Source organism: Mandrillus leucophaeus, unplaced genomic scaffold, assembly GCF_000951045.1.
Source record: "Mandrillus leucophaeus isolate KB7577 unplaced genomic scaffold, Mleu.le_1.0 Scaffold830, whole genome shotgun sequence".
Classification (NCBI taxonomy): Eukaryota; Metazoa; Chordata; class Mammalia; order Primates; family Cercopithecidae; genus Mandrillus; species Mandrillus leucophaeus.
Window position 1 is genome coordinate 278,977 of NW_012109031.1, and position 27,913 is coordinate 306,889.

A 27,913-nucleotide genomic window follows, 5' to 3' on the forward strand; every position below is an offset into this window, starting at 1 on the left:
TTTTTTTGAGATGGAGTTTCGCTCTTGTTACCCAGGCTGGAGTGCAATGGCACAATCTCAGTTCACTGCAACCTCCACCTCCCGGGTTTGAGCAATTCTCCTGCTTCAGCCTCCTGAATAGCTGGGATTACAGGCATGCACCACCACGCCAGGCTAATTTTGTATTTTTAGTAGAGACGAGGTTTCTCCATGTTGGTCAGGCTGGTCTCGAACTCTCAACCTTAGGTGATCTGCCTGCCTCGGCCTCTCAAAGTGCTAGGATTATAGGCATGAGCCACCCTGCCCGACTCATGCCTGTAATCTCCCTTTTTATACTTTATCACACTCTTGAAGGTCAACGGAGCACATACTCTGCTCTCTGCCCCTCCATCTCCCCTGCGCGCACCTAGTTTTTCTAGGTGTTTCCCCATTGAGTTGGTTGAAAAAAGTTTCACTAATTGGTAACCTCCAGAGGGAAGGGAAAGGAGGGCATGAGAGGAAGTGAAGTGCAGAGGGGTAGCGGAATAGAACTGGCCTCTAAGTCAGATCTGAATTTGCATGCCCTGAGTAGTCAAGCTGTGAAAACCAATGACCCTCTCTAGGACTGGTTTCCTCCAGGAAGATACCATTCCTAGCTGTTAAAATTGTTATGAGGACCAAATGAGGTGATATTTCCAGGCTTACTCATGCCATGACCAGGGCAAAACCCTGGAACTCAGCTTCCTCTTCTATAAATAGAGAATCAGCACCCAAGTCACAGGGTCATGGAGGGAATAAACTGGAGAGCGTTTGGTGCGTGCTCATTGTCTGCTCCATTGTGGGCATTCAACCCATGGGCATTTTTAATTTTTAAATCAAGCTCCAGGGTGAGGCATCCCTGCACATTTGCCAGCTGGTCATTTACTGTGCTCCCAGTCCTCACTTCTGGCCACACCCAGCTCTCACAACCTTCTCTCCCCAACTGCAGAAGGAGAAAAAGAATGATAAGATCATAGACCACATCATGGAGGACCTGGACACAAATGCAGACAAGCAGCTGAGCTTCGAGGAGTTCATCATGCTGATGGCGAGGCTAACCTGGGCCTCCCACGAGAAGATGCACGAGGATGACGAGGGCCCTGGCCACCACCATAAGCCAGGTCTCGGGGAGGACGCTCGCTAAGACCACAGTGTCCAAGATTGCAGTGGCCATGGCCACGCCACAGCCACTAATCAGGAGGCCAGGCCACCCTGCCTCTACCCAACCAGGGCCCCGGGACCTCTTGTGCCAAACTGTCCTGGCTGTGGCGGTAGGGGCTGGGGCCAAATAAAGTCTTCCTCCAAGTCAGTGCTCTGTGTGCTTCTTCCACCTCTTCTCCAACCCTTCCTTCCCAGGGCTCTGGGCATTAGAGAGCCCTGTCCTTATCTGTGACTCAGCCCCCCTCATTCAGTATTAACAAAATGAGAAGCAGCAAAACATGGGTCTGTGCTGAGCCCCTTGGGCTCACCTCCCTGGCCATGTCCTCACCTCTGACTTCAGGCCCCACTGCTCAGATCCCAGGCACCCTGCCCCATCTTAGACACCCCATCCAGCCTGTCCAGCCTGACAAGTGGCCCTTGTCACTGTACACTGTAGAAAGCAAAAGGGCATATCCCTACCCCTTGATATGTCAGCTACCCTCCCAACCAGCTCCAACCCTATCTTCACCCATCACTGTCTACGCAGCCCTCTCTCTCCTAATATAATTCCATTCCTCTAAAAGTCTTCCAGAAATGGACCCAGATAGTGCCATGTCTGGGGAGGAATACTGGCACTAAGGCAGTGGAAACAAGGACAGATCCGGTGTGTTTACTCTCATAATTTTTCTGGATCCAAGAGAGCAATTGGGTCTGTCTTAACAGACCTGCCATCCTAAGCGACGGGGGTGCTCACACAAGTGGGAGTCTGGGAGCTTAGCTCTATGCCCACCCTGGTCTCAACAGAATGGCAGAGTGAAGAAATGAGTGTCAGTCCTGGCTCTGCAGCTAAAAGACTCAGTGACTACCATAAGGAGTCTGTGCTCTGGGTCCAGAGGGCCTGGGGGTCTAAAGATTCTGATATTAAGCTTTGAGGGCCAGCTGTCCTTTCTGGTGGGTAGCTGAGAGCTGGGGCCAGCACAAGTATCTGCTTCTCTCTGCAAAGCCTATTACCAGACCTGGCCCCAGCTGCCTCAGGGCTACTGCTGCTGCTCCCACTTCAAGCTGCCCTAGACCTTAACTTCAGGGACTCCTCTGCCATCTTCCTGCCCTTTGGCTATAAAGTCCCTTTCCTAGGTTATAACCAGTGGGGGTGGGCCTTCCAAAAACCAGAGTTCAGATCAAGGTCCTCTGACTCCTGTCCTTTCAGCAGAAAGAAGACTCACAGAATTAGGATCTGGGGGAGCTGGGAAAAGACTAGCAGTCATCTACTCTCCCTTTTCATAAGTGAAGAAACCAAGGCATAACATGGAGAAGAGACTAGTCCAAAGTCACACAAGCGACAGAGTTGCTCAAAATAGTGCAGTATGAAAAATAGCTTGAATCATATCTGCCCCACTGGCTGCACCTCCCCAGCCCCTTCCCCATTGCAGAGCAGGAAGATACAGAGCTGCCATGGTTGGATTTCAGCCCTCCCCTCACAGCCTGGCTATGGTTGTGCCCCCAACCTGCCTGTTGCAGACTTCTGCTCTAAGGGCCTGGGGGCTCTGCTCTGGGTGCAGGGTTATAAGGGCTCCCATTCAAGGGTATGAGGATGTTTCCAAGAACTGTCTCAGGCTGAGAGCTCAGGCAGCAGAGTCTAGAAGCCCTCACCAGTCCCTTCTGTGCCTGACTTGGAGACCTGACATCTGGAGACACTCATCTTCTGACAGCCCTTCTGCTCCCATGCTCACATCCAAGGAGGAGTCACTGTCTTCACCTCCTTCTGAACACAGCTTGGTAATGGGAGGAGAGAAGCATCCTGGGGATTGGAGGGCCTTAGACCAGATGCTTCCAGTAGGGTGGTAAGTGCTCCCCCTAGGCCCTATGCCCACCATTACTTATTACAATGTGCCTAAATATGTTTATGACTCTGCCTACCCCTCCAGACTAATAACTCCAAGAGAGCAAAGTCCATCTTTTTTCTGATTTATTCCCAGCACCTAGAGTAGTGGCTGCTACATAGAAGGTTCTCAACAAATATTGCCTGTATAATGGTCTAAAATTTCTCACATATTCTATGCTCTCTTCTCAAGGGATGATGTGGGGGGAAAAAGGCAAGAGGAGATCAAAACCTGCAAATGGAAGGCTTCTGCATTAGCATTACAGAATCTCAAACCTGAAGGTAAGGAGCAGAAAGTTGAGGGAATCTGAGGACCCCTCTACCCCTCTGTTCAATGAGACCAATTTGATTTGAAGAAAGAGATTTGTCTTGAAAAAAGTGCGAAAACTATGGACTTAATCCAATCTGCCCCACCCACACCCTAGAGTGATTCTTGCCAATGTCCCTGCCAAGTGATTGAACCAACCCTGCCTGAATTCCTCCAGGAAAAGAGAGTTTCCCCCTTTGGGAGTGGCACTTGGAATGTTCCTCATTATACTGAGCCAAAATCCATCTCCTCATGCCCACCCAGCATTAGTCCTACTTTTCCTCCCCTTTGAGGGCACAGAACAAATCTAACCCCTTATCATCCATCCTCCTATCCACATGTTTATTCCTCTGCTTCTTCAAAATGCCCTCCCTAAATTACATCCAGGCTTTCTCCAGCCTCTTCACCTTTGCACCAAAAATGCTGTGCACCATCCTGGTGTCTCTTGTAAGTCCCTTAGGATCCATCAAGCCTCAGAGCCAGTGTTACTGCTTCCTCACCATCCACCCTTCTCAAGAAGACAGGGACTTCCTCCTCCAGGACCACAGAACTCTGATAATTCCACCATTGCACTTCAAATACTGAATTGAAAATATCCATTTGCCAAGACTATGAGCCCCTGAAAGCAGGAACTGTGGCTGATTTTCCCCCACATTCAAGATCCCAGCATGGATTATCCACTTGTTCATCCACAAAGTGAAGATAGGATGATTCTAGAGCAGAAATGGGTGCTTTGCTTGAATGTGGGTGTGAGGTAGGGGTGGCTCTCAGGAACTGGTGGGGAGTGGGGGGTGCCAGCTGTCTGGAGACCTGGGGCTGGCAGAGAGCAGAGCAGCTGAGCAGCAGGATGACCCAGAGACGTCCTCAGATTCCAAGCATTCTTCCATTTGCCTTGTCGCTAGTAACTCAGTCTGCATGTAGGCAATTGTTTCAGACCCCAGGGGATGGTCTAATAGCAAGCCACTTGCACCCTGTTGAATTTTCTTTAAACACAGTTGAACAGAACTCATCAAGGTGACTTAACCTGTTCCTTCCCATTAGCCTCTTTCATTTAAAAAAAAAAAACAAAAAACAAAAAAAAACACCTCATTCTGTTGAGTAGAGCAGAGTGGGCTTCTTTGCTCAGAGACAGCAAGCATGTCCAGGTCCATGTCAAGGTTAAGATTCCCACTCCAAGTGAGAATCAGTAACTATCTCTGTGATTAATGAGTCCTTTGGGGAAACATGACCTTTGGGGACTTTCCCAGCATTATGGTGACTAAAGAACCAGAGACAACCTGTCTTCAGATGACTATCCAACAATTCCTGCAACAATGAGTTGCCCTCCAGTCTGGTGTTAGCTGTGGAACCTGAACTGCTAGATGCCTTTCTGGAGGAATGAGGAAGGATCAGTAGTGGTCTAAGCTGCTAAACTCTTTCCAGACACTTCATAGTGCTCTGAATGTGGTCTGGGGCCTGGGTGGTGGTGGGATGACTCCAGAACTTGGGGGAAAAATGAATTCACTTGTCCATTCACTTGTATTTCCCCTCATTCACTCAACAGACATTAACTGCAGACTTACTATGTGTCAGGCACAGTATAATGCTCTGAGCGGCCTTCATGATAAATAAAGCTTGTCCATGTTGTCAAGGAGCCCTCAGGCCTTTAGGGAGACAAGGTAGCTCCTCAAATTATTCTGATGTGGAAAATGAGAGTCTGAGGAGGTCCAGCTAAAAGACTTCGGTGGGATGTAGTTCAGTGGGACTTTGAGGTGGGAATGATGCCCTTCACTGGGGCCATCTCCATGGAGGAGTGAGTATCAGTGTGACATCAAGGCTGGTACCTGTAGGCATCCCGGGATAAACATGAAGGTGCTTCAGGAGGCCATGTGTGCAAAGGCCTGGAAATGGGCAGGAGTGGGGTTTGAGGGTGAATGAGGAGCACTGGGGGTGTGACAGGGAGAGGTAAGAGAGACAGAGAAGAACAGGGTAGGTACCAGGCCAAGGAGCTCACACTCCATTCAACAGAACAGGGGCAGAGCCCCGAAGGCTTCAGGGAGGGCAGTGATCACATTTGCATAATCACATTTGCATTTCATAGAAGTTTCTCTATCTGTGTTTTATGGGATGGATTTGGGGTGGGAGTGAAACCCCAGGCACACGGCCTGTGGGGAGTCTGTTGCAATAGCACAGGTGAGCACTTCAGAGAGTTGAAGCCGTGCTTCTCAGAAAAAGTAAAGTTAGAGCCTCAAACTACCCCGAGCTTCACCTCAATTAGGAGAGGTGTGACTGCAACATGATAAATAAGCATTTCATGCTATTTGCCAAGACCTTTCCAGGAAGGAAGAGCTCAGCTTTCACCAGCCCAGTGAGCCAACCTTACACAACCCTGATGCAGCCCTGCTCTGAAGTAAGCTCCATAATCCAACCCCAACACACCGCCCCCCTCTTCCAGCAGTTGCTTAAAGCATATATTTTAGAAAGCCCCGTGTCATGGATTTTGACATTCCAATTACCAAAGTGACAGCAGGACTGAAACATCTGGTTTCTCAAGTCCTGTTGCCTCTTGGGGCTCTGACCTGAAACAGTTTCTCTATCCCAAGACCACAATCAGTCCCCGGATGATTAAACCACCCCGTCTTCAGAAATCTGCTCCCAGACACAGGAGACAGGGAAAGGGAGCCCCTGAGGGAGAGCCGACTGGCCTCCTTCCTGAGTGTCCCACGGAATGCAGAGTCCCAACTAAACACAGAGCACCGCTATTGGTGCCAACTCAAAGCAACTACATCCAGGCTTTCCTTTTCTCCATGAATTCTCCCACTCTTGCCCACATACCCAAAATTGCCGCATGCAGACTATACAGTGAGGAAGGGGTTTGTTGCCAAGACCTGAGGTGAAGAGGAAGAGGAAGGTGGCCGTTGGCAGGGACAGCAGGGCCGTCAGGGTTCCAGCATGCAGCCAGCACCTTCAGCAGCCCCCGCCTTGACTTGGAGTCTGATCCTCCCTCCTCTCCCCTGCCTCTCCCCTAACCTTTTCCCTCTTGATTTACCCTGTCTCTTTCTCTCCCTACCTTTTCTACATCCTCTCCCCAAGCTTTTTCTCACTTACTGCCTTCTGCCCTCCTGTTCTCTGTGGTAAAATGCAGTTCTGTGTGGCTGGGTGCTTTCAGAGAAGCAACTAGGGGTCATATCTAATCTTTGTGAAGTAACTAGGGGTCATATCTAACCAGGAATTGCTCCCTCAAAACACAGCATGTCCCACTTTCGAGTCTACTCCTAATAACAAAAGGAGACAATCACAGGGGAAAATTGTTGAAGGTCTTGGGGAATCGAGTCTGGAAAAGGTAAGCAAGGGAGCCATGACAACTGCCTTCAAATATTGCTGAGGTCCAGGGAGAGGAGCCCACGCCAGAGGCAAGGCCTCCAAAACCCACTGTGTTGTGGTTCATTTGCTGCCAGGCCCTCCCACTCTCCCAGCACCGCCTCAAGCATCGTCCTCGCATTCTACTCCAGGTGTTCATTCCCTCCAGTAGGAAACAGCTCCATGCAAAGAAGCCAACATTCATCAGTTGTTCAGTCTGCAAATATTCACTGAGTAAGAACTAAATGCAGCGCCCTGTTATAGTTGCCAGGTCAACAAAACTGCGTCTAGGGGAGAGTCAGACCAGAGGCAAGTCAAGAAATAGATAGCCCAGATCATTTCAGATGTTGATGAGTTCCACAAAGAAAATAAAGGAGACCTGCTAGCAGGACTGCTCCATGGGCCAGCAACCAGGCAAGGAAGCAACGCTGGAAATGAGGCCTGGATGACAAGAAGCCATCTCCACAAAGATTTCACCCCAAATACATTGGAGAGCCTTTGGAGGGGTTTAATCAGGCAGGTGATATGATATGATGTATCTGGAGGAGATCATTCGGTGGTTATGTGGAGGGTAGCCTGGGGAACCCCAGAGTAGGAGCATGAGGACCAGTTAGGAGGCTGCTGAGCCTGGTCTTATGTCAAATACTGTGCTAGATTCCCTGCCTTTACACAGCCCTCAGTCCAGTGGGGACACAATTACCAAACAGACATTTTCTCTACAATACAATGTTCTGGGCAAAAGATAAACAAAGGCAGATGGTAAGCACAAGATGCCCTGAGAGTACAGAGAGGCACTTTTTGCTGTCTTCTTGGCTGTGGTGGTGGTGGGGGTGGGTGTGGGGAGCCAGGGGGCACGGGTAGAGGGAAGGAGGGACAAGGAAAGTTTGCTTGGACTAATGCCCATGTTAAGTTTTGAAAGGACAAGAATTGCACTTCCGTGTGCCCAGTCCTGTGTTAGGCAATAAGAGAAATCAGAGAAACATAGGAAGTAGGGGCTCTTGCCCTCCAGATTTTTAGTTTGCTTTATCTTAACTTGAAAGGCTTCTTGTGTTGGCCAAGTCAAAATGACAAGACCTAGCCATTCTCACGTCAGGGGCTTCTGATAGCCACTTTGTTGAGCCCAGATCCTTCTCCTGAGATCCAAGGGCCTGATGCACAGGCTGGCATGGCTTGACTTGTGGTGTACTGGAAGTCTGACAAAGCTGTCTGGGCAAAGGCATTACTGAGTGATAAAGGACACCAATGCCACTCTTTTGGGTGCTATATGTGCAATACTTTGCCCTCAGGAGGATACTGGTGTCCTTTATCACTCAGTAATGCCTTTGCCCAGACAGCTTTGTCAGACTCATCATTCCAGCAGGAGCCAGAGAGCAGAAGAGGGAGGTTAGCCCCAAATTGGAAGGGACCTAAAGTCTACTCTTGATGGAAATACATGAGGAAGATACGAACAGGTGAGCTCCCTCGAGGATGTGATGGTTGAGTCGGGTCATGGTATATAAGCAGGTGTTCTAGAGCCAGAGAAGGGCCCAGGTAGCCTAGTGTCTGCAACAGAGCAGACACAAAAAAATGTTTGTGAACGAAGGGATGAAAAGACCCTTTAGACAAAGAGAACAAGGGGACAACAGGAGCAAAACCCAAGAAGTTTGAAAGCCATGGAGAAATTACAGACTTCTAGAGTGGTTGGAGAATAGGGCCTCTGGGGGTGAACAGAGGGTGACAATGAGACAAGGCCTCCAGAAACAACAAGGCCAATCCCTGGGCTCAGTGGATCTAACAGTGCTTGTGTTCATTTGCTTGTTCCACGACACCAACCACAGTCATGTGGTCTAGTCTCTGTGTATTCATGAAGGTACGGGAGATCACTTGTGCAAACAGCACACAATATACCTGAAAAAACTGAGGCTCAGAGAAGGGAAGCCACTCGTCCAAACTCACAGAGCCAAGCAGTTGAGCTGGGAGTCTAACCAAGTTCATTTGATTCCAAGTCAAGGGCCCTTGTCATTGTCCTTAGGTGCCGCTGGCTGATGGATTTTGACCAAGGTTAGCAGCCCTTAAAATTTTTCTAGCCATGATTCAAGTTCAACTTGTGGTTCAGTGGGCTATTTTGAAACAAAATTATAGTTGGTGAGTGTTTTCACAACAGCAAATATGCTTGGCTTTTGTTCTCATCGGTTAGTTGTTGGTTTTTTGGGGTTTTTTAAGAGATTCTAATACTACTATATATATCAGAAGCGGTCCCAAATTAAGGTGAGTGCATTAAGGGAGTGGCCTAGTTTGCAGAACAGCTTGGTCTAGTTCAAAGGCCTTTAGAGGAAGATATTGCTTAACTTCCCTTGGTTCCTTATCTTACACTGGTCAACTTTAACTAACCAAGCCACCCCTAAATATAACCTCAAACTGCTTTGGTTTAAAATAATCTATACCTATTGTGCTGTGGCAGAGAGTGGGTCAGCTGCAATCATTACCTCCTGTCTAAATTATGATATTACTGTTATTGCTAATGTTTGCTGAGTGCTTACTCTGCATCAGATATTGTGCCAAGTGCTTTCCATGTGCTATGAGATGACGTAATCCTCTCACCAACTCTGGGAGAGGGGTGCTATGGTTATCCCCATGCTACTGATTGGGAAATTGAGGTTTAAAGATTCTAAGTAACATGTTCAAGGTCTCACAATTAGTAAGTGGCAATGCTAGGATTTGAACACAGAAGTATAAGTTCTAACCTCACACTCTTGACTGCTACTCTTTAGCACCAAGGGACATCCTCCTTCCTACCCTCTCACTAAGTGATGTTCTCCTTCTAGACCCTGTGCAAAGTTCCTCTCTATCCAACTGAAGGGTCTCAGAGTACTAACACTGGGTGGCACCTGAGTATTCACCTAGTCTAAAACTTTTCAAAACAAATGTTTAAAATACCTTTGAATTCTTCAAAAATAAAGAAAATAAAGACCCAGAGAAGCAAAGTGATTTGGCCAAGGTTGTGCCGTGAGGGAGGGTTTTCCCCAAATGCTCTCACATTCTCATTCACATTTGGTGATGGAAGCCTTCCAGGCTTGGACCATTCCAGGACTCCCTTCCCTGGGTCACACACTCCTTCCTCTTCTGTCAATCCCACTTCACCCCCATCTTTAGCCTCTCCCCTCAGCCCCATCCACAGGCTTCTACTTTCTCGCACACTTTCCATGCAACTGCATCTCACAGATGCAGTTGTTTCCTCTGGTGGGGGTGGTCAGCAAACCCCCACTCCAAGCCTGTGTGCCCAGGAATCATCATTTGTCACTTGTCCTGAATCCCAGCTTCCCATACACTGTCTCCACATGGCTTTACAGTAAATAAGCCAAAAGCCAAATCCACCCTCCTGCAGTAAAAAGCCTCCCTTCCCACTTTTCCTCACATCTGTCATGTCCGACCTCCAGCAGGGTATCTAATCTTTCTAAAATTCTTTAATTTTGCCACCTGGCCTGCCCCTGCTGCTGAAGAAGATCCAGAGGTGGAACAGGAATTCAAAGAAATTAAAGAATGTGTAAGCAGAAACTCAGTTGTATGTAAGAAAACCCAATTCCCCCTGAGAAAGAGAAAGAGCTGGAGTCCTTTAAAAATTAACTGCCTGTTTTTCTGTGGCTAGTGAGCCTTATCTCTCCTCCTTTCTCAGGCATTGTGAAGACCCTGTTTCTCTAGCTGTGCAGCTGCAAGGTCACTAGACAGATAAACTCAAGTTGTAAAACATGTTTTTCCTTGAAAAGTAAGAAATGATATAATGCATGTCTCAATTAATTGAATCCAGTGTATTACAATTCTAGCTCATCTCACACATATGACCATTTTTCAAGTACTCAGTAGTCATGTATAGATCATGGCAACCATATTGGACTCTGAAGCCCTAGATCATTTCAGAGATGGAATGGGGCTGGACTAGGGTGGTGATAATGGTGATGACAAGGGGTGGTCCAATTATCAATACATTTTGAAGGTGGAAATGACTTTCAAGTGACTTCCGCTGATTTCATAGTTCAGGGCTCAGTCCTTTGGATGTTAATCCAACTGGACCAGTGCACCTAAATAATTAATAAATATCCTCCTCAACCCCATTGGTCTCTCCTATTTTTAAAAATATCCTTCTATGGAGGGAGCAGCCACAGGAGGGTCTACCAGACCCCAAGGCTATGCCCCTGCTGCCTCTTCTGTGGGTATCTTGATGGTCCCACTAAACAGAGACTGGGGCTGACTTCTGATTTCATGCTCCCCATCAGTGCCAGACTTGATTTTAGTGGTTGGTTGGAGGAGTCAGGGTTTGGAGGACAGGGAGGTTTCCATTGACCCGCTGGTCAGATTGAATTGCACTCCTCACCAGGGCACAACACCTGTCCCTGAGGCCATACTTCTTTGTATTTTCCCTGGGGCCAGTTATAGAGAGTTAAGCCTACAGACTTACTGATTTCCACACATTTATTCATTTAAGAAATGTTTCTCAAACATTGTCCTAGTGTCCTCATGCCACTATAACAAAATATCATAGAATGGATAATTTACAAACAACACAAATTTACTTCCCACAGTTCTGGAGGCTGAGAAGTCCAAGATCAAGGTACTGGCAGGTTCAGGTGCCTGGTGAGGGCTGCTCTCTGCTTCCAAAATGGCACCTTGTTGCTGCTTCCTCTAGAGGGGAGGAACACTGTGTCCTCACGTGGTGGAAGGTTTAAAAGGGGAAAACTTGCCTCCTCAAGCCCTTTCATAATGCACCAACTCATTCAAAAGGGTGGAAGCCTCATGACCTAATCGCCCCCTAAACCCAACCTCTTAATACTCGCATTGGGGATTAAGTTTCAACATGAATCTCAGAAGGAACACAAATATTCAATCCATAACAAACAACCACCTCTTTCCAGGCACTATGCTTGTGCTAGTGATTCATAGTGATTCACCACCTGCTCTTTAACAACCTAGTCCATCAGAGAAGATGAATATTAAACAAATAATCATGGCCATGGATCCAGAATCACAAAAGAAGACAAGAGCACCAAAGGAGAGCAGCATGGTCCTTTTGGAGTGTTGAACAAAGAACCTGGCCTAGACTAGTGTGGAGAGTCTAGTCAGGGAAGTCTCCCCCGACCCTATGTTGGATAGGACATAATACTCTTCTCCCTGGTCTCTTGCTCCTTGTTCTTCCCAACTCCTTTCCATCCCTTTCCTTCTTTAAGAAGACCAAAGAGAGTGTTTCTTACTATCCCATGCCCACAGACATGCAAATTCTATATCATCTCCCCCGTTTCAAAGTTCTGCCCCAAATTTTATGACCATGTGTCTACTCTTTCAGGTAGCCTAATGGGCCCCAGCCTGCCCCCAAAGCTGGGTCAGTCTCTATTCTCCCACGACATCCTATACTTACTTCTGCCAAAACATAGATGACATGGCATGGGGATTCCTCCTGATTCAGGCCTTCCCCAACCAAAGATGAACATCTAAGGCAAGGACTTGTTCTTTCATCTCTGTATCCCTAGCATCCAGCCCAGTGTCTTAGGGGAAAACCTTTGGAGTAACCCTTGATTTTTCAATTTCCACCTTTGAAATGTATTGATAATCTGACCACCCCTTGTCACTACCATTATCACCACCCTAGTCCAGCCCCATTCCGTCTCTGAAACGATCTAGGGCTTCAGGATCCAATATGGTTGCCATGATCTATACATGACTACTGAGCACTTAAAACATGGTCATATGTGAATCTTTGGATTTCAAAGTCTTAAAATGAAAGAAAAGAATGTAAACTATCTCAACAATAGTTTTATATAGCTGAAGAGATTTTTTTGGATCTATTAGGCTAACAAAATATGTTATTAAAATTAATTTCCCCTTTATTTTTACCTTTTTAAATATAGTTTCTAGTAAAGTTTAAGTTACACATATTATATTTCTCTTGAACAGGGTTGCCCTGGGGAGTCTCTTCTTAGCTGCTTAGCTTCCACGCTTGTCTGTGCCCTACAATCTGTTCTCCGCAGAAGCAGCCAAAGTAATCCTTCAAAGCATAAATGGAATCATTTCGCTCCCCTGGTCAAAATCCCTCAGTGTCTCCTTAGCACATTTAGAATAAAGTCCAAAGTCCTCCCCATGATCTACAAGCTGCTGTTATCTGCTTCCTGATACTTAAAGGCCCATATTCCCCACCACTCCCCATTTCAGTCACTGTACTCCAGGTATACTGGCTTCTGTGCTACTCTTTGAGCAGGTCAGGTATGTGCCCACCAAGGGCCTTGGCTACTCACTGCCAGGAACTCTTGGCCCCTAGACATATGCAAGTCACTCTTCTTCATTTCTTTCAGATTTCTGCTCAGATGTACACCCTGACCACTCCATCCAAACCAACATCCCCTTCCTTCCCTTTCCTCCGCAACTCTACTTCTCTACATTAGTTTTTTTCATATAACTTATCATTAACTACTATTGTATCATATGATCACATCATGTCATATGATATCATGTCATATTATATTTTTTATATATATATATATATATGTATATATGTTTAAAGACAAGATCTTGCTATGTTGCCCAGGCTGGAATTCAATAGCTATTCACAAGCACAATCATAGCACACTACAGCCTCAAACTCTCGGACTCAAGCAATCCTCTCACTCCAGCCTCCTGAGTACTGGAACTACAGGCACACGCCACGAGGGCCAGCCATACAATGTATCTTTATTTGCTTGTCTATTCATTTATTTTCTATCCTCTCCCCAATAATATACAAGCTCTAAGAAGACAAGGACTTTGTATCTTTGGTCTCTGATGCTCAGTGAACATTTGTTGAGTGAATGAATAAATGAATGAATGAATAGTGGACATTCAACAAATAATTCAATCAATAAATAATTGGTTATCAAATGAACAAATGGAGCAGGAGTTCTAAGGGATCTAGATTAGGGTGCCAGAAGAGCAGGGGTAAGGTGTGATCAAGTCTGGGAACCACAGGCATGGAAAGAAAAAAGTGCACAGACACTATTCAGAACTTTTCATGAGTGTATTTATTAACTCTCACTCCCCACAGGCAAGGCTGGGTTTTGGTGAGGGAAAAGAAAGACCCTCATTGACGACATTGCTGGGTAAAAGGCCTTCAGAGAGCTACCTACCCTTTGTGGGTATGGTCATGGGCAGCCTTCAGTGCAATGGCTGACAGGGATATGAATTCCTGAAAGTCGACCCGTTCATCTTGATTAGCATCCAGGCCTTGGAATATTTTGTTAATGACAGCTTTGTCCCTGGTATTCTAGGAAAAAAGGATAACAGAGACCTTGAGTTCAGAACCTCCACACAAGACCCTTTCTTAGGCCTCTTGTCCCTCAGAGCTCAAGTTAGGGAGGCCCAGGCGCATTAACTCGTCAGCCAACACTGTGTTGGAGAATCCAATGTAACAAAACAGAGGACACAATGGTCATGAACCACCCGGGAATTAACAAGTCTTGACCTGGAAGGTACTCTTCTGCTCACTCATTCAACCCCTCCCGTGCCCTGCCTCTCTCCATTTTACATATAAGGAAACAGACTCAGAGAGAGGAACTGAGTAGAGCCTTAAGTGAGTTATTGAGAGAGGGAAGCAAAGGCCCTCTCCCACAGCAGTGGGGAAAGCATCCTTTGGGAGCTCAAACTGGGGCCAACTCCACCCCAGTCCTTGTCCCACCATCCTCTGCCAGGCCTTGCCACTCTCCTCAGTGCAGGAGTGTGGGCAAGTTTGCAGTGAGAGGGGCAAAACCTACCTTGATGGTATTTGCAAGCTCCTTTGGCAGCAGCTGCTTCAGCTCACCCTTAGAGAGGGTGTCAAAATGCCCCGTCCAAACTGAGATTGTGGAAGATATTGACAATTCCCTCCAGGTACTCTTCAAGTTTTGTCATCTTCCCAGCCTAACGTTAACCTTCAAGGAAACAAGAGAGATCTAGCGCCAGTTTCTCCCCCACCCCTCAACATCCACTCTCCCCTTTCTTTCTGAATCAAGGGCCTAAAGAAAACATAACATCCTCCATATCTATTTGTGGTCTCTCTGCTCTGTTTGATCCATGGTGAACTTCTCATGTATGGATAGGATGAGGAGGAGAAAACATATAATACTGTCTAATGTCTAAAAGAATCAGCCTCAGTTGCCCATGTTCCATACCACCTCATCCACCGGAGAGTATAACTTGGAGAGTATTGCTTACTCAAGCGCCCTTAGGAAGGGTTCTGTGATTGGCCAGGCTGTTTGCTTTCCTCAGGTGATAGCACTATGGCCACATGTCCCCTACAAATGGTCCATAGCTCACCCCTGTTTAGCCATTCTTAAGTCATGGGACTGAGTCTACCTAGCACAGGAGCTGATTTACTTGGGTCTAAAATGCAATGTCACCCCAGAGGTGCTCAGGCAAGTGGAGGGTTGTGGCTTCCAACACCTTGTGATTTCACTGCAGTCACTACCCTGTAGACCCCCTAAGAACCCATCCAAGGAAAAGGCACTTACCCCTCAATGCACAGGAATGTGGAGCTACAGCAAAAAGCCATCAGTGGTGAAGGGCACTGAGCCAAGGAAGGTTTTATCATCAGTGCAGGCTTCATCTTCCCCCTTGGGTGAAGAAATCTCTGATTCATCTTGAGGCAATTTATGTAAAGTACTCTGTTGCTCAACAGAAGCTTCAAACCTGTAGCTTTGGCTGCCACAGGAGCAGCCCAGATTGTACCCAGCTCGAATTTTACCCTCCTGCTCAGCCTGAAACAAAATCACCCCCACCCCACCCACCCGCACATGGGTGCCCTGCACGTTTTTTAGCGCTGAACCAGGGCCCAGCCTTCAGGTTTAGCTCTACTCTGCTTCTCCCTAATTAAAGACCAGGAGAACAAACTTTACAGCATGGGTGTCTTGTTTTAACAGATGAGGTTACCAGCTCCTTTTGGCAAATGGAATATCAACTTAAAGATCTGTATGCAGCTAAGGAGACAGGAAGGGAGATCTCCTCCTAAGTCATTCTGGGATGCAAAGCTCATCACTGGAGCAGAGGATAAATTTTCAAAAAAGATTCCAAGGTTTTCAAAAAAGAAGAGAGCAATACTACTATGCCTTCCCTTTGCGTTCCCAACACACTTTCCAACTTGGCTGTTACAAAGACCTAGAAAGCTGGAGTAGGGTAATCACTGTGTGTGAGGGAAGTTCGCCATGCCTGGGTTACTTTACCATGTTCATGAGTTCAGTAAGACAGAACATTCACGTGAGTTTTAGTAAAGCAACTTTATTATTCACAGAGAGGCAGCAAGGGACAACAGATGCCCAGGATTCATGGAGAGGTGGTCCTTCAAGACTCAGAAACCTGCCCAAAATGGATTAAGTCTCATCTGTACATTACCCATGTCACACCAAAGCTGAGGGACATCCAAAAGCACTCTGCCCTTGGTTTATGCCTAGAGGTCAATAAGATTGCTGAGCAGCCAAGGCCATGCGAGAACCTGTGCTGCCATCTGCCCCACAACCCAGATATCCCCCTTAGCAAAGCTAGTTCATTTCATGTGCCCACCGACCTCCCTGGATCTGGAGGCAAAAGTTTGTCTCTCAGATCCGTGTGACACCTTGACTGACACAATCTCTGTGCAACATTGTTGAGCCACTGACAGTATTTGTTTCACTAGGCCCAGGAGGACACCACCACAGCAGGATGATCAGGCCTGTGTAAATCAATGAAAGTGACCAAGGCGAGTCTCAATCATTTTAGGTTTATTTGGCCAAAGTTAAGGATGTGTGCCCAGGAGGTAGATCTATGCCTTTCTCCAAAGATTATTTTGAGGGCTTCAATATTTGAAGGAGAAACAGTGGATATTGGGAGAAGAGGAAGAAATACTTTATAAATGTGTCAGTAGATAAGAGACAAGTGATTGCATCCTTTTGAGTCTTTGATCGATCTTTCACTGAATACACAATTTTCATGTGGGAGGGGAGTAGAAGAAATAGTCACTTATGCCTTCATGTGGCTCAGTGAATCTGCATTTTTACATAAGATCACAAAAATAGGGCAGAGGAAGCAATCAGATATGGATTTGTCTTGGGTGAGCAGAGGGATGACTTTATGTTCTGTCATTTTTCCCACACCTGTGAAGATAAGCTATCAATTACACTGCCAGGGTGAAATTCAATAGAACTGTTTTAGGGTAAGGATCTTGAGGCTCACAAGGAATTTCCTTGTGGGCAAATTGTGAGGATGGTATATGGCTTTTTATCTTTGTAGCTATCTTATTTAGAAACAAACCTCGGGGGGCAGGTTTGCATGATCCATTTCCCAGCTTGATATTTCCCTCTGGCTTAGTAAGTTAGGGGTCCTGAGATTTTTTTTTTCACATATGCCTGGAGAAGGGACTAGCCCAGGATCCCAATCATCCAGGCAAGAGGTTGCTAAAGGCGGATCACGAGATCAGGAGATCAAGACCATCCTGGCTAACATGGTGAAACCCATCTCTACTAAAAATACAAAAAATTAGCCAGGCATGGTGGCAGGTGCCTGTAGTCCCAGCTACTCAGGAGGCTGAGGCAGGAGAATGGCGTGAACCCGGGAGGCGAAGTTTGCAGTGAGGCAAGATCTCGCCACTGCACTCCAGCTTGGGCAACAGAGCAAGACTCAAAAGAAAAAAAGAAATCAAACAAGCAGGAACACAGTCTCACACACAAATATTAACCTCCAATGTAAATGGCCTAAACGCTGCACTTAAAACACAAACAGCGGCAAATTCGATTTAACAAGACCCATCCTGCTGTCTTCAAGACACCTGTCTCACATGTAATGACACTTGTTGGTTCACAGTAAAGGAAAGATTTATCATGCAAACGGAAAACAAAAAAGAGCAGAAGTTGCTATTCTTGAATCAGATCCAATAGACTTTAAGCCAACAACAGTAGAAAAGGATAAAGAAGGGCATTACGTAGTGATAAAGGGTTCTATTTAACAAGAAAATTTAACCATCTTAAATAAATACACACCCAACATTGGAGCACCCAGATTTATAAAACAAGTACTTCTGGATCTAAGAAAAGATTTTGGCAGCCACACAATAATAGCAGGGGACAACACCCCACTGACATCAGTAGACAGATCATCAAGGCAGAAAACTAACAAAGAAATTATGGACTTAAATTTGACAGTTGACCAATTAGACCTAAGAGACATCTATAGAACAATGCACCCAACAACCATAGAATATATTATTTTCATCTGCACATGGAACATACTCTAAGATCAACCACATGCTCGGTCATAAGGTAAATCTCAATAAATTCAAAAAAAAATCAAAATTATACCAAGAATCTTGGACCACAGTGGAATAAAAATAGAAATCAATACCAAGAGGAACTCTCAAAACCACACAAATAAATGGAAACTAAACAACTTGCTCCTGACTTTTGGTTAAACAACAAAATTAAGGCAGAAGTCAAAAAATTCTTTGACAGATACAAAAATAGAGACATAACACAACATATCAAAACATTTGGAATGTAGCAAAAGTAGTGTTAAGAGGGATTTTCTTTTTCATCTTGGTTGTGGGCGAATCTCATTTTAATTGCAAAAGACTTCATTCACAGCACATTCAATAACGAACCAACAGGAGAGTTGCCGACTTTTGAACATATGAATATAGAAAAATCCCTTGCAATTTAGGTAGTTAAGATAATAAGCACATAAAAGGAAAGCAATCCTCATTTTTCTGAAGACTTTTACACTTTAAAAGGTGATTAGGCGTACTTGGAGTTCAAAGCAGTAGAATGTATTTTGCAGGGGAAGAAGGAGGAAAACATTTTCCATGTCATCAGGCAAATATACAACAAACATACCCCAATTCCACTTGATAAAGTCAGTTGGATGACTTCCTTGAACCAGGCTAGGGCAGAACACTCAGTAAAAGTGCGCCCTGAGTGAGGATATGAATCCAGAAGAGAAGCACCAGATCCCATGCAGCGCCAAACACATCCGTTTCACCCCCTAACACAGGCGAGGCACACTGCCCCATGACCCTGGACATGGTATGCAGGAGAACAGACATCAGGTGGTTACTGCTCCCCCTGCCTGGTGCTTTCCAATGGTCTTAAGTCAGGCCATGGAGAAAATCCTTTACCACCAAATGCAAACTGTCAGTGAACTTAAGTCAAAAAGGATGTTATGGGGGAAATTCTTGAAACACATACATAAGGACTTCTATTTACCTAATTAGAACAACGATTACACAATTGGCATTCCTGTTTTCATAAGGTATTGTTCTCTACATTGGAATGGTTTAAGAAAAGTTATCTATCTTTTTGTTTTATTTTACACTTTCAAAAGAGAGGGAAGGGAGAGAAACGTGTGACTAATGGCCCAACTTTGGGGTCCCGCAGGTAGGAAAGCAGACTTCTCTGACTCTAGGTCCATCCAGATTTGGGGGAAGTTTCAATGCCTAAAGAAGGTTGGTGAAGCCCTTTACACCCCTAATCCTACAGGAAGTATTCTACAGCGAATCTATCACAGTGTTTTAGCAAAGCGTATGTTGAGGAAAACTACAGGTTTCAACTTAGCTTCTAAATTTTTTAAAGTAGCATTTCAGCAACAAACAAGCGCAGAGAGCTCACCTCAAGAGTGAAATAACAGAACTACTGCTCAGGTACCTAAAAGTCAAGCTGCTGCCCCCAGCTCCACCCACTCAAAGGCTTAGGCAGACACCTAGGGTGGCGGCGGCTCCTTGGCAGCACCATTCACAGTGGCATCATCATAGGGGGGTGGGAGCACCGTAGTGTCATTGCTGGTAACATAAACCAGGACATAGGAGGAACTCCTGCCATTGATGTATCGGCAGCAGTTCCAAACACAGCTAATCAAGTAACCCTTAATAGTTAAGATAATGCTAATAAACAGAAGAATAATAAGGACCAAACAGGTAGGATTCACTGACATGACATCATCTCTGCAGGGAAAATTAGGAGGCAGTTGTCGTATGTATTCCTACATGGAGTTTGGATAAACAAGCACAGTGATTGCAACCAAGGTGTTCAGAGAAAAATCAAAGATCTGGTAATAGAAGAATGGGATGATCCAGGTTGCGTGTTGCCTGTATGCTTCGTAATTAGCCATAGTGCATATCAGTATCATAAGAAGATAAATCACAATGGCAATGCACATATTGGCACCATCCATGAACTCAAAGTCGCCTCCCAGTTCAGAACTTGAAAAGTGATACTGATCCGGATCAGCCGGGCACTCAACAAAATCAACAGTACCACGGCATTGATGATCAGGTACCAGACACCGAGCTGGATGGTGCCGGCGCCGACATGACGGCACAGGCAGCAGCTGTTGGAGTAGAACCGCATCCAGGGCGCGACCGGGGCGCGACAGTCTTCATCGCTCCTGGCGCGGAGGCGCGCCCAAGTTTCCAGGAGCGTTGACCTCCTTGCCCGGGTCCGCTGCGCTGCTGCTGCAGGCTCTTCGGCCACTCCCGGCCCGCTCGCCTGTGCGCCCGCCGGCCTCTCTAGTCTATCCCCCCAAGAGGGAATTTTATAGTGCTAAATGCCTATATCAAGAAGATATTAATAAAAAGACCTCAAATTACCAACCCAACCTCACACCTAAAGTAAAAATTAAAAAATTAAAAAACAAGAAAATCAAGCACAACTAAACCAAAGCTAGCAGAAGAAAAGAAGTAACTAAAGTAAGAGCAGAACTAAATGTATTGAGACCCAAAAAGCCACACAAAGGATCAGTGAATGAAAACTTGCTTTTTTGAAAGGATAAACAAGATTGATAGACCATTACCTAGATTAACAAAGAAAATGAGAGACGATCAAAATAAACACAATCAGAAATGACAAAGGTGATATTACAACAGATTCCACAGAAATACAAGAGATCCTCAGAGATATGAACCTCTCTATGCATACAAACTAGAAAATGTAGAGGAAATGGATACATTGGTGGAAGCCAGGAAGAAACAGAATTTCTGAACAGACCGATAACAAGTAATGAAATTGAATCAGTAATAAAAGACCTACCAACAATAACAACAACAACTACAAAAAAAACCTGTATCAGATGGATTCATAGCCAAATTCTACTAGATCTACAAAGAAGAGCTGGTATCAATCCTAAAGAAACTATTGCAAAAAATCAAGCAGGGGCTCTTCCCTAACTCATTCTATGAAACCAGTATCCTCATGACACCAAAATTCAGCAAAGGTACAACAAAAAAAAAAAAAAAAAAACTACAATCCAATATCCCTGATGAGCATAGATGTAAAACTCTTCAATAAAATACTAGAAAACCAAATACAGCAGCATATCAAAAAGTTAATTTCCCAAATAAGTGGACTTTATTCCTGGAATGCAGGGATGGTTCAACATATGCAAATAAATACCTGTGATTCACCACATAAACAGAATTAAAAACAAAAAACTATATGATCATCTCAATCGATGCAGAAAAGCATTCGATAAAAATTCAACATTTCTTCACGATAAAAGCTGTCGATAAACTGGACCTCAAAGAAACATACCTCAAAATAATAAGAGCCATCTATGACAAACCCACAGTTGACATCATACTGAATAAGTATATTTTGGGTGCATTCTGCCTAAGAACTAGAACAAGATAAGGATGTCTACTCTCACTACTCCTATTCAACATAGTACTAAAAGCCCTAACCAGAGCAATTAGACATGAGAAAGATATAAAAGGAACCCAAATTGAAAAGAGGAAATCAAATTATCTTCCTTCACTGACAATATGATTCCATGTCCAGAAAACTCTAAAGATTCTGCCAAAAGACTCCTAGACCTGATAAACAACTTCAGCAAATCTCAAAAAACGAAATCAACATAGAAAAATCAGTAGCATTGCTATACACCAATAATATTCAAGCTGAGAACCGAATCAAAGATGCAATTCCGTTTACAACAGTCACACACACACACAAAAATACCTAAGAAAACATCTAACCAGTGAGGTGAAAGACCTCTACAAGAAGAACTATAAAACACTGCTACAAGAAATCATAGATGACACAAACCAATGAAAAAGCATTTCATGCTCATGGATTGGAAGAATTGTTATAGTTAATTTAATACGTCCACATTGCCCAAAGCAATCTATAGATTCAGTGCTATTCCCATCAAATTACCAAGGTCATTTTTCAGACAACTTTACAAAACTAGTCTAAAATTCATATAGTACCAAAAAGAGCACAAATAGCCAAAGCAATCTTAAGCAAAAAGAATATAACCAGAGGTACCACATTACCCAATTTCAAACTATACTACAAGACTATAGTAACCAAAACAGTATGGTATTTGTACAAAAATAGACACATAGACCAATGGAACAGCATGGAGACCACTGAAATAAAGCCACATACCTACAACCGATTGACCTTGAACAGGACTGGCAAAAATAAACAATGGGGAAAGGAAATCTTATTCAATAAATGGTGCTGGGGAAACTGGCTAACCATATGCAGAAGAATGAAACTGAACCCCTACCTCTCATCATATACAAAAATTAACTCAAGATGGATTAAAGACTTAAATGTTAAGACCTTAAACTATTAAAATCCTGGAAGAAAACCTAGGAAATACTCTTCTAGACATGTTCTAGGCAAAGAATTTATGATTAAGTCCTCGAAAGCAATGCAACAAAAATGAAAATTGATATGGGACCTAATATTAAACTAAAAAGCTTCCACACAGTGAAAGAAACTAATAACAGAATAAACAGATAATCTACATAATGGGAGAAAATATTCACAAACTATGCATCTGACAAAAGGCTAATACCCAGAATCTACAAGGAACTCAAACAACTTAACAAGAAAAAAACAAATAACCCCATTAAAAAGTGGGCACAGGACATGAACAGACATTTCTCAAAAAAAAAACACAAGTAGCCAACAAACATATGCAAAAACTAATCATCAGGGAGATGTGAATCAAAACCACAATGAAATATCATCTCACAAGTCAGGATGACTATGATTTAAAAGTAAAAAAATAACAGATGTTGGCAAGGTTGGAGAAAAAAAGGAATGGTTACACACTGTTAGTAGAAATGCAAATTAGTTCAGCAGTTTGAAGATTTCTCAAAGAACTAAAAATAGAATTGCCATTCAACCCATCAATCCCATTAGTGAGTATATACCCAAAAGAAAAGACACCTGCACTAGTATGTTTATCAAAGCACTATTCACATTAGCAAAGACATGGAATCTACCCAGGTACCTATCAATGGCAGTTGGATAAAGAAAAGGTAGTACATATATGTCATATACGTCAATACTATGAAGCCATAAAAAAGGCCATGATCATGCCCTTTGCAGCAACATGGATGCAGCTGGAGGCCATTATGCTAAGTGAATTAATGTAGAAACAGAAAACCAAGTACCAGAAGTTTTCACTTATAAGTGAGAGCTAAATACTGAGTATACACCAACATCAAGATGGGAGCGGTAGACGCTGGGGATTCCAAAAGGAGGGAGGGCAGGAGGGGCACCAGGTTGAAAAGCGACCTAACAGGTACTATGTTCACTATTTGGGCAATGAGATCATTGGCAGCCCAAGCCTCAGCATCATGCAATATACCCATGTAACAAACCTGCACATGTATACCCTGAATCTAAAATAATTTTTTTTTGCAAAGAGACCAAAGAAGGATCCTTCAGATGTCCTCACTGTTTGAAACCAAAGGGCTGGGTCTGCCTCTGGATCCCTTCCCCTGTCTGTACAATCCCTGAGGTGTTTACTCAGGTGTAGCAGGAGGTGTTGGCAACAACCGAAGGCCACTCTGCTCTGCCAGCAGATGATCAGAGGCTGTTCAGGTGTTCATCACCAGCTTAGCTAATGAATTCAGTGAGTTTCATTGGTCCTAAACAGCCCAGGTGGTAGCACTAGTTATCACTGACATAGTCAATGACAAGCTGGGTACCATTTTTCCCAGGGTATGTACACCTATGCCAGGTAGGGGGATGCAGACAGCAAAATGGAATCAGCTATCAGAATGCCTTCCTGGAAGAGTATCTCAGGCAACCCTACAATGTCAGAAGCCTTTCCAGCTTTTGCACCAACACTTGAGGACCCCAAATTCCAAAACAGCATGCTCTATCTGAGGGTGACAGGTATTCTGCAGTATAGCCCACAAAGGAATATTTTAGCCAGGGGAGCACATGTAACTCCGGTCAGGGAGCTGTCATTATAAAAGTCTCTTGTTCAAGTGTACAAAGCCCATGTCAGATTTAGCCATGAGTTAGGTGGCAAGGTAAATTGTATGATGTGCCTAATTTCCGACACCATTGACAATGTTTAAAATCTGTCTGATTTTATGTCTGTGTTCTAGGTAACCTGCACTGAGGCCGTCACTCTCCAATTAGAAACACTGATGGCTGTTGGGGCCCCAGTCAAATTGGTAACAGGCCACAGATGGACTATTCCAGCACGGAGGTGCCCTGGGTACATGGGTGGCTGATTCAGCAATGTTTTAGATCACAGGGGAATTTCCCAATCTCCTAAGACTGGAAGGAAAGCTCCTCCGCCCAGGGAAGAAGACAGAATTGTTACCGGGACAACCCCTAATAGTTTAGGGCAATCAAAATGTCCATTCTCTTGCTCTATACATAGGGAGATTTTCCTTGCCTAGAGGATTGCTCACACCAGGAAAAAACTACCAATCCTTCAGGCCCTGAGGTGTGCCAGGTAAAGTTCTGGGCAAGGGAGAGTGGCCCAAGAGAGAAGTTCATCTGGTACCTTCTCTCCCTGCTCCTCACTCTGGACCGCAGAGACCCTACGGGGGATGAGGAGAAAGAGGCCAGGTAGTCAGGTGAGGAAGGGCTGTCCCATCCACACCCAGGGTGGAAAACAGCTAGAAGAGAGCACCTTCACGTTTTAATTAGGGTCTCTTGCTTGGAGACATGAGTTTCTGAGTCTCCTCATGTACAAAATGGAAACAGCAATTACCTCTCTCATAGGGTTGTTATGAGAAATGAGATAAGTTACCACAATGTCTTGAGCTAAAAAGCAAAATCATCAACAAAATCATGGGCCTGTGTCAAAATTTTTGTTTCAATTCATTAATGAGAGAACAAGCAAGGAAGACTTTTTGAACTGGTTTGAAGGATATTAAGAATATGAAAGACAGTTAGAAAGTAATGTCTAAGATTCTTAATTTAGACACAAGACAAGATACAAGTCTTTTGACTTTTCATAGGGTGACAAAAACCGTAACAGTTTTGGGTTTAATGTCTTGACCAGCCCTTAAAGCCATATTGCCCTAGCCAGCAGAGGTAAACTGTCTACTTCATCTGTTATGGATTACTATCAAACATACTTTGCCGATTAGTTTTCTCGAAAGTGTCAGATGAGGACTAGTTGCAAGGACCTGCTTTTATTCAGACAGACTCTAGCATGAGGTCAAAAATATAAGCAATCACCAGTTTGCCTTTTTCCGGGTTTGAGATGATGTTTTTTTTCTTTCACACTGACACACAGCTGGAGCCCAGTAAGTGTTGGTAGGAGTTCCCTCCCCTTTTCAGCCCATTTGAGTTTAGACTGAATTCCCCCGCCTCCGGCAGGAGGGCAGAAAATGGGCTGGATTCTGGACCCAATCAAAATTGTTCTGGTTCCCAAGTGGAAGGATAAACAGGAAAATCTTTTCCTTTGGAATCAGGCCTTTTACTCAGCCACTGTAGACGGACTGCCCAAGTCCAGATCCTCTCCATGCCTTTTAAGACTTTTGTCACAACCACTAGGAACACACCTGAAGTCAGGACCCTTGGGCGAAGAACTTGGAAGGAGAAGCAAGATTTCAGAGAGGTCATCCTTATAGGAACCAGAAATCATAGTGGCCGGATCTGCTTCAATTGGTGAGCCAAGCTCTCCTTTGTGGGCTCAAATGTTACATGCGATTTCCTGCTAAACTACTTATTTCTAAACTTCCCACTCCCTTGTTCTTCTTTTGCAGCTGGGGAAACAGGAAACAAAATCACCTTGCTCTGGGCCGCGAGTCCTGTCTGATTCTGCCCAGTCAGTGGTTTCGGTAATGGGCACAGTCTTGTTTGTAAATCATCATCTCCAAGCCTGCGTCCTGCAGGAAGCTTCCAAGACCTGCCTCTCTCACTTGTCTTCTCCAGATGGCCAGTGACAGCTGTGCCACCTCCCCTGCCCCACTGTGCACTCAAGAAGCAACTGTTGACCCAATTCTTCACAACCAGTACCCATCACTTATGGTGAAACTCCAAAGGGCACTGTGGGCCACCTTCCTCTTCTGGTGGGCTCAAAAAAAGAAGACTTATTGGACTTTCAAGTGATGGCAGACAACTGAGAATGGTAACTCTCCCCAAAAGAATCCACTGACAGCAAGTCCAATAGTGCACTTTCAAGGTGAATCAAAGGCACTGAGATAGGTTGCCCCTCACCACCCTGCCACACACACACACACACACACACACACACCCCACCACCACCACCAATGTGGATAGCTGAGAGGCAGAATCGGGGTGCTCACTCCTTTTGTGTACTCCTTTTACTATCTTTTCTCTTGTGAGGTCCCCTAAATGTTGAGTTGACCTGAGATGTGGCTTGGTGAACCCTGAGACCTTTTCTACCTTTTTCAGCCTGGGCCACATTCGGGTCAGCTGCTCACCTTTAGACTATGTATCGGAGAAAATTATAGCAAGATCACTGTGGTGTCTCTCAGAGCTCCATAATCTCCGTTTCTGCAATGCTGAGTGTATTCCACACTCCTGACTTAAGTAGAAGCACTGGCATGGGGGGATGCATAGATACCCTTCAGCAAAACTGAGAAGAAAGCAATTTAATGCCTAGGCTTTCCTCCTTGCCCCAGGAGAAGCCCATCTCCATATTCTGATGACTAGATTTTCTCATCCCATCTTAGATCCCAATCTTAACTTTCAGCTGGCTGCCAGCCATTTTCACTAATATGTTAGCTGATAACAAATAAAATTGGCTGGTAATTAAAACATCCGTGAATAAGGGCTTAAACTGTTACCTTTCCCTGCTCATTCACATTTTATATGATTAAGGTATACTACAAGAAAAAGCTCAGTGACCTGAGCTGTGTAATCTTCAGCACTGGAAACCAGTTAATCTGAGTGGCATTTTGCTAGTGATAGGAAAATGTTTGGCTCCTCCTGAAATCCTAGGGAATTGGTCACCTCCTCTTCTCCTCTTGGGCATGAAGCATGTCTAGCTTCTCCAAAGAACCTCTCCCCTCCACTACCCCAGAGTTAGCTTCCTCTCTTCAGCCCGTGATCCTGGGGTTCCAAGCACAATAATTATCCCAGAGAGGGTGGAAGGCTCCCTGCTGTATTTAGTAACTCTTCCTGCAAAGAATCAATTGACAGCAAGTCCAACAGTGTACTTCCAAGGGGGAATCAAAAGCACTGAGATAGATTGCACTCCCACCCTGACACACACACACACACACACACACACACACACACACACACAGACCCCACCATACCCCACCATAAGTGTTGGTAGCTTTTTCTCCCCTCTTCAGCCCATTTGAATTTAGACTGAATTCTGCCAGGCAGGAGGGCAGAAAATGGTCTGGGTTCTGGACCCAACCAAAATTGTTCTGGTTCCCAAGTGGAGGAATAAACAGGAAAACCTTTTCCATTGAAATAAGGTCTTTTGTTCAGCCACTGTAGCCTGTGCTTCGGCAATGGCTGGGGCCCTTGTGTGGTGCAGAGGGACACCAAGCAGCCTCCATCTTCCAGGCCGGGGCATATCCTCAGCTTCACAGAGCAGGAGAGCTGTGGAGGACTGTGGGCAGCAGGGTAGGAACTGGTTTAACCCTTGGCAACAACAAATGTCCCCACAAAGCATCCACCCACCCACCCAACATAACAATAGCAATAAAAATACTCCACCTTTTGGCCAGGTGTGGTGTGGATCACACCTGTAATCTCAGCACTTTGGGAGGCCAAGGTAGGAGGATTGCTTGAGTCCAGGAGTTTGACACTAGCCTGGGCAATATAGCAAGTCTCCATGTCTACAAAAAAATAATATAAAAATTAGCCAAGGGCAGTGGCTCATGCCAGTAGTCCCAGCTACCAAAGAGACTGAGCTGGGAGGATTACTTGAGCCCAGGTGTTCGAGGCTACGGTGAACCATGATCATGCCATTGTACTCTAGTGCAAGTGACAGAGCAAGACCCTGTGTCTCAAAAAAAAAAAAAAAAAAAAAAGAGAGAGAGAGACAAAGAGAAATACTCTGCCTTTTAT

The 27,913-nt window shown here is 44.9% G+C and overlaps 2 protein-coding genes and 1 pseudogene across 2 annotated transcripts in view; 1 reads left to right on the forward strand and 2 right to left on the reverse strand.

Annotated features, from left to right (window-relative positions):
- Window positions 1-1,306, forward strand: part of S100A9 (S100 calcium binding protein A9) — a 3,379-nt gene extending 2,073 nt beyond the window's left edge. Inside the window, exon 3 of the mRNA XM_011968167.1 lies at window positions 947-1,306. Coding sequence (XP_011823557.1) covers window positions 947-1,141 — 195 coding nt within the window. The 3' untranslated portion in view covers window positions 1,142-1,306. The remainder of the gene's footprint in view (window positions 1-946) is intronic.
- Window positions 1,307-13,660: 12,354 nt separating this feature from the next.
- S100A12 (S100 calcium binding protein A12) lies at window positions 13,661-15,247 on the reverse strand. Its single transcript, XM_011968168.1, is given in 4 exon segments — window positions 13,661-13,923; window positions 14,411-14,495; window positions 14,497-14,566; window positions 15,146-15,247. Coding segments are annotated over 3 exon segments (276 nt in total). The 5' UTR covers window positions 14,547-14,566; window positions 15,146-15,247; the 3' UTR covers window positions 13,661-13,782.
- A 4,093-nt stretch (window positions 15,248-19,340) lies between these two features.
- Window positions 19,341-25,505, reverse strand: LOC105530597 (annotated as a pseudogene).
- Window positions 25,506-27,913: the final 2,408 nt, after the last annotated feature.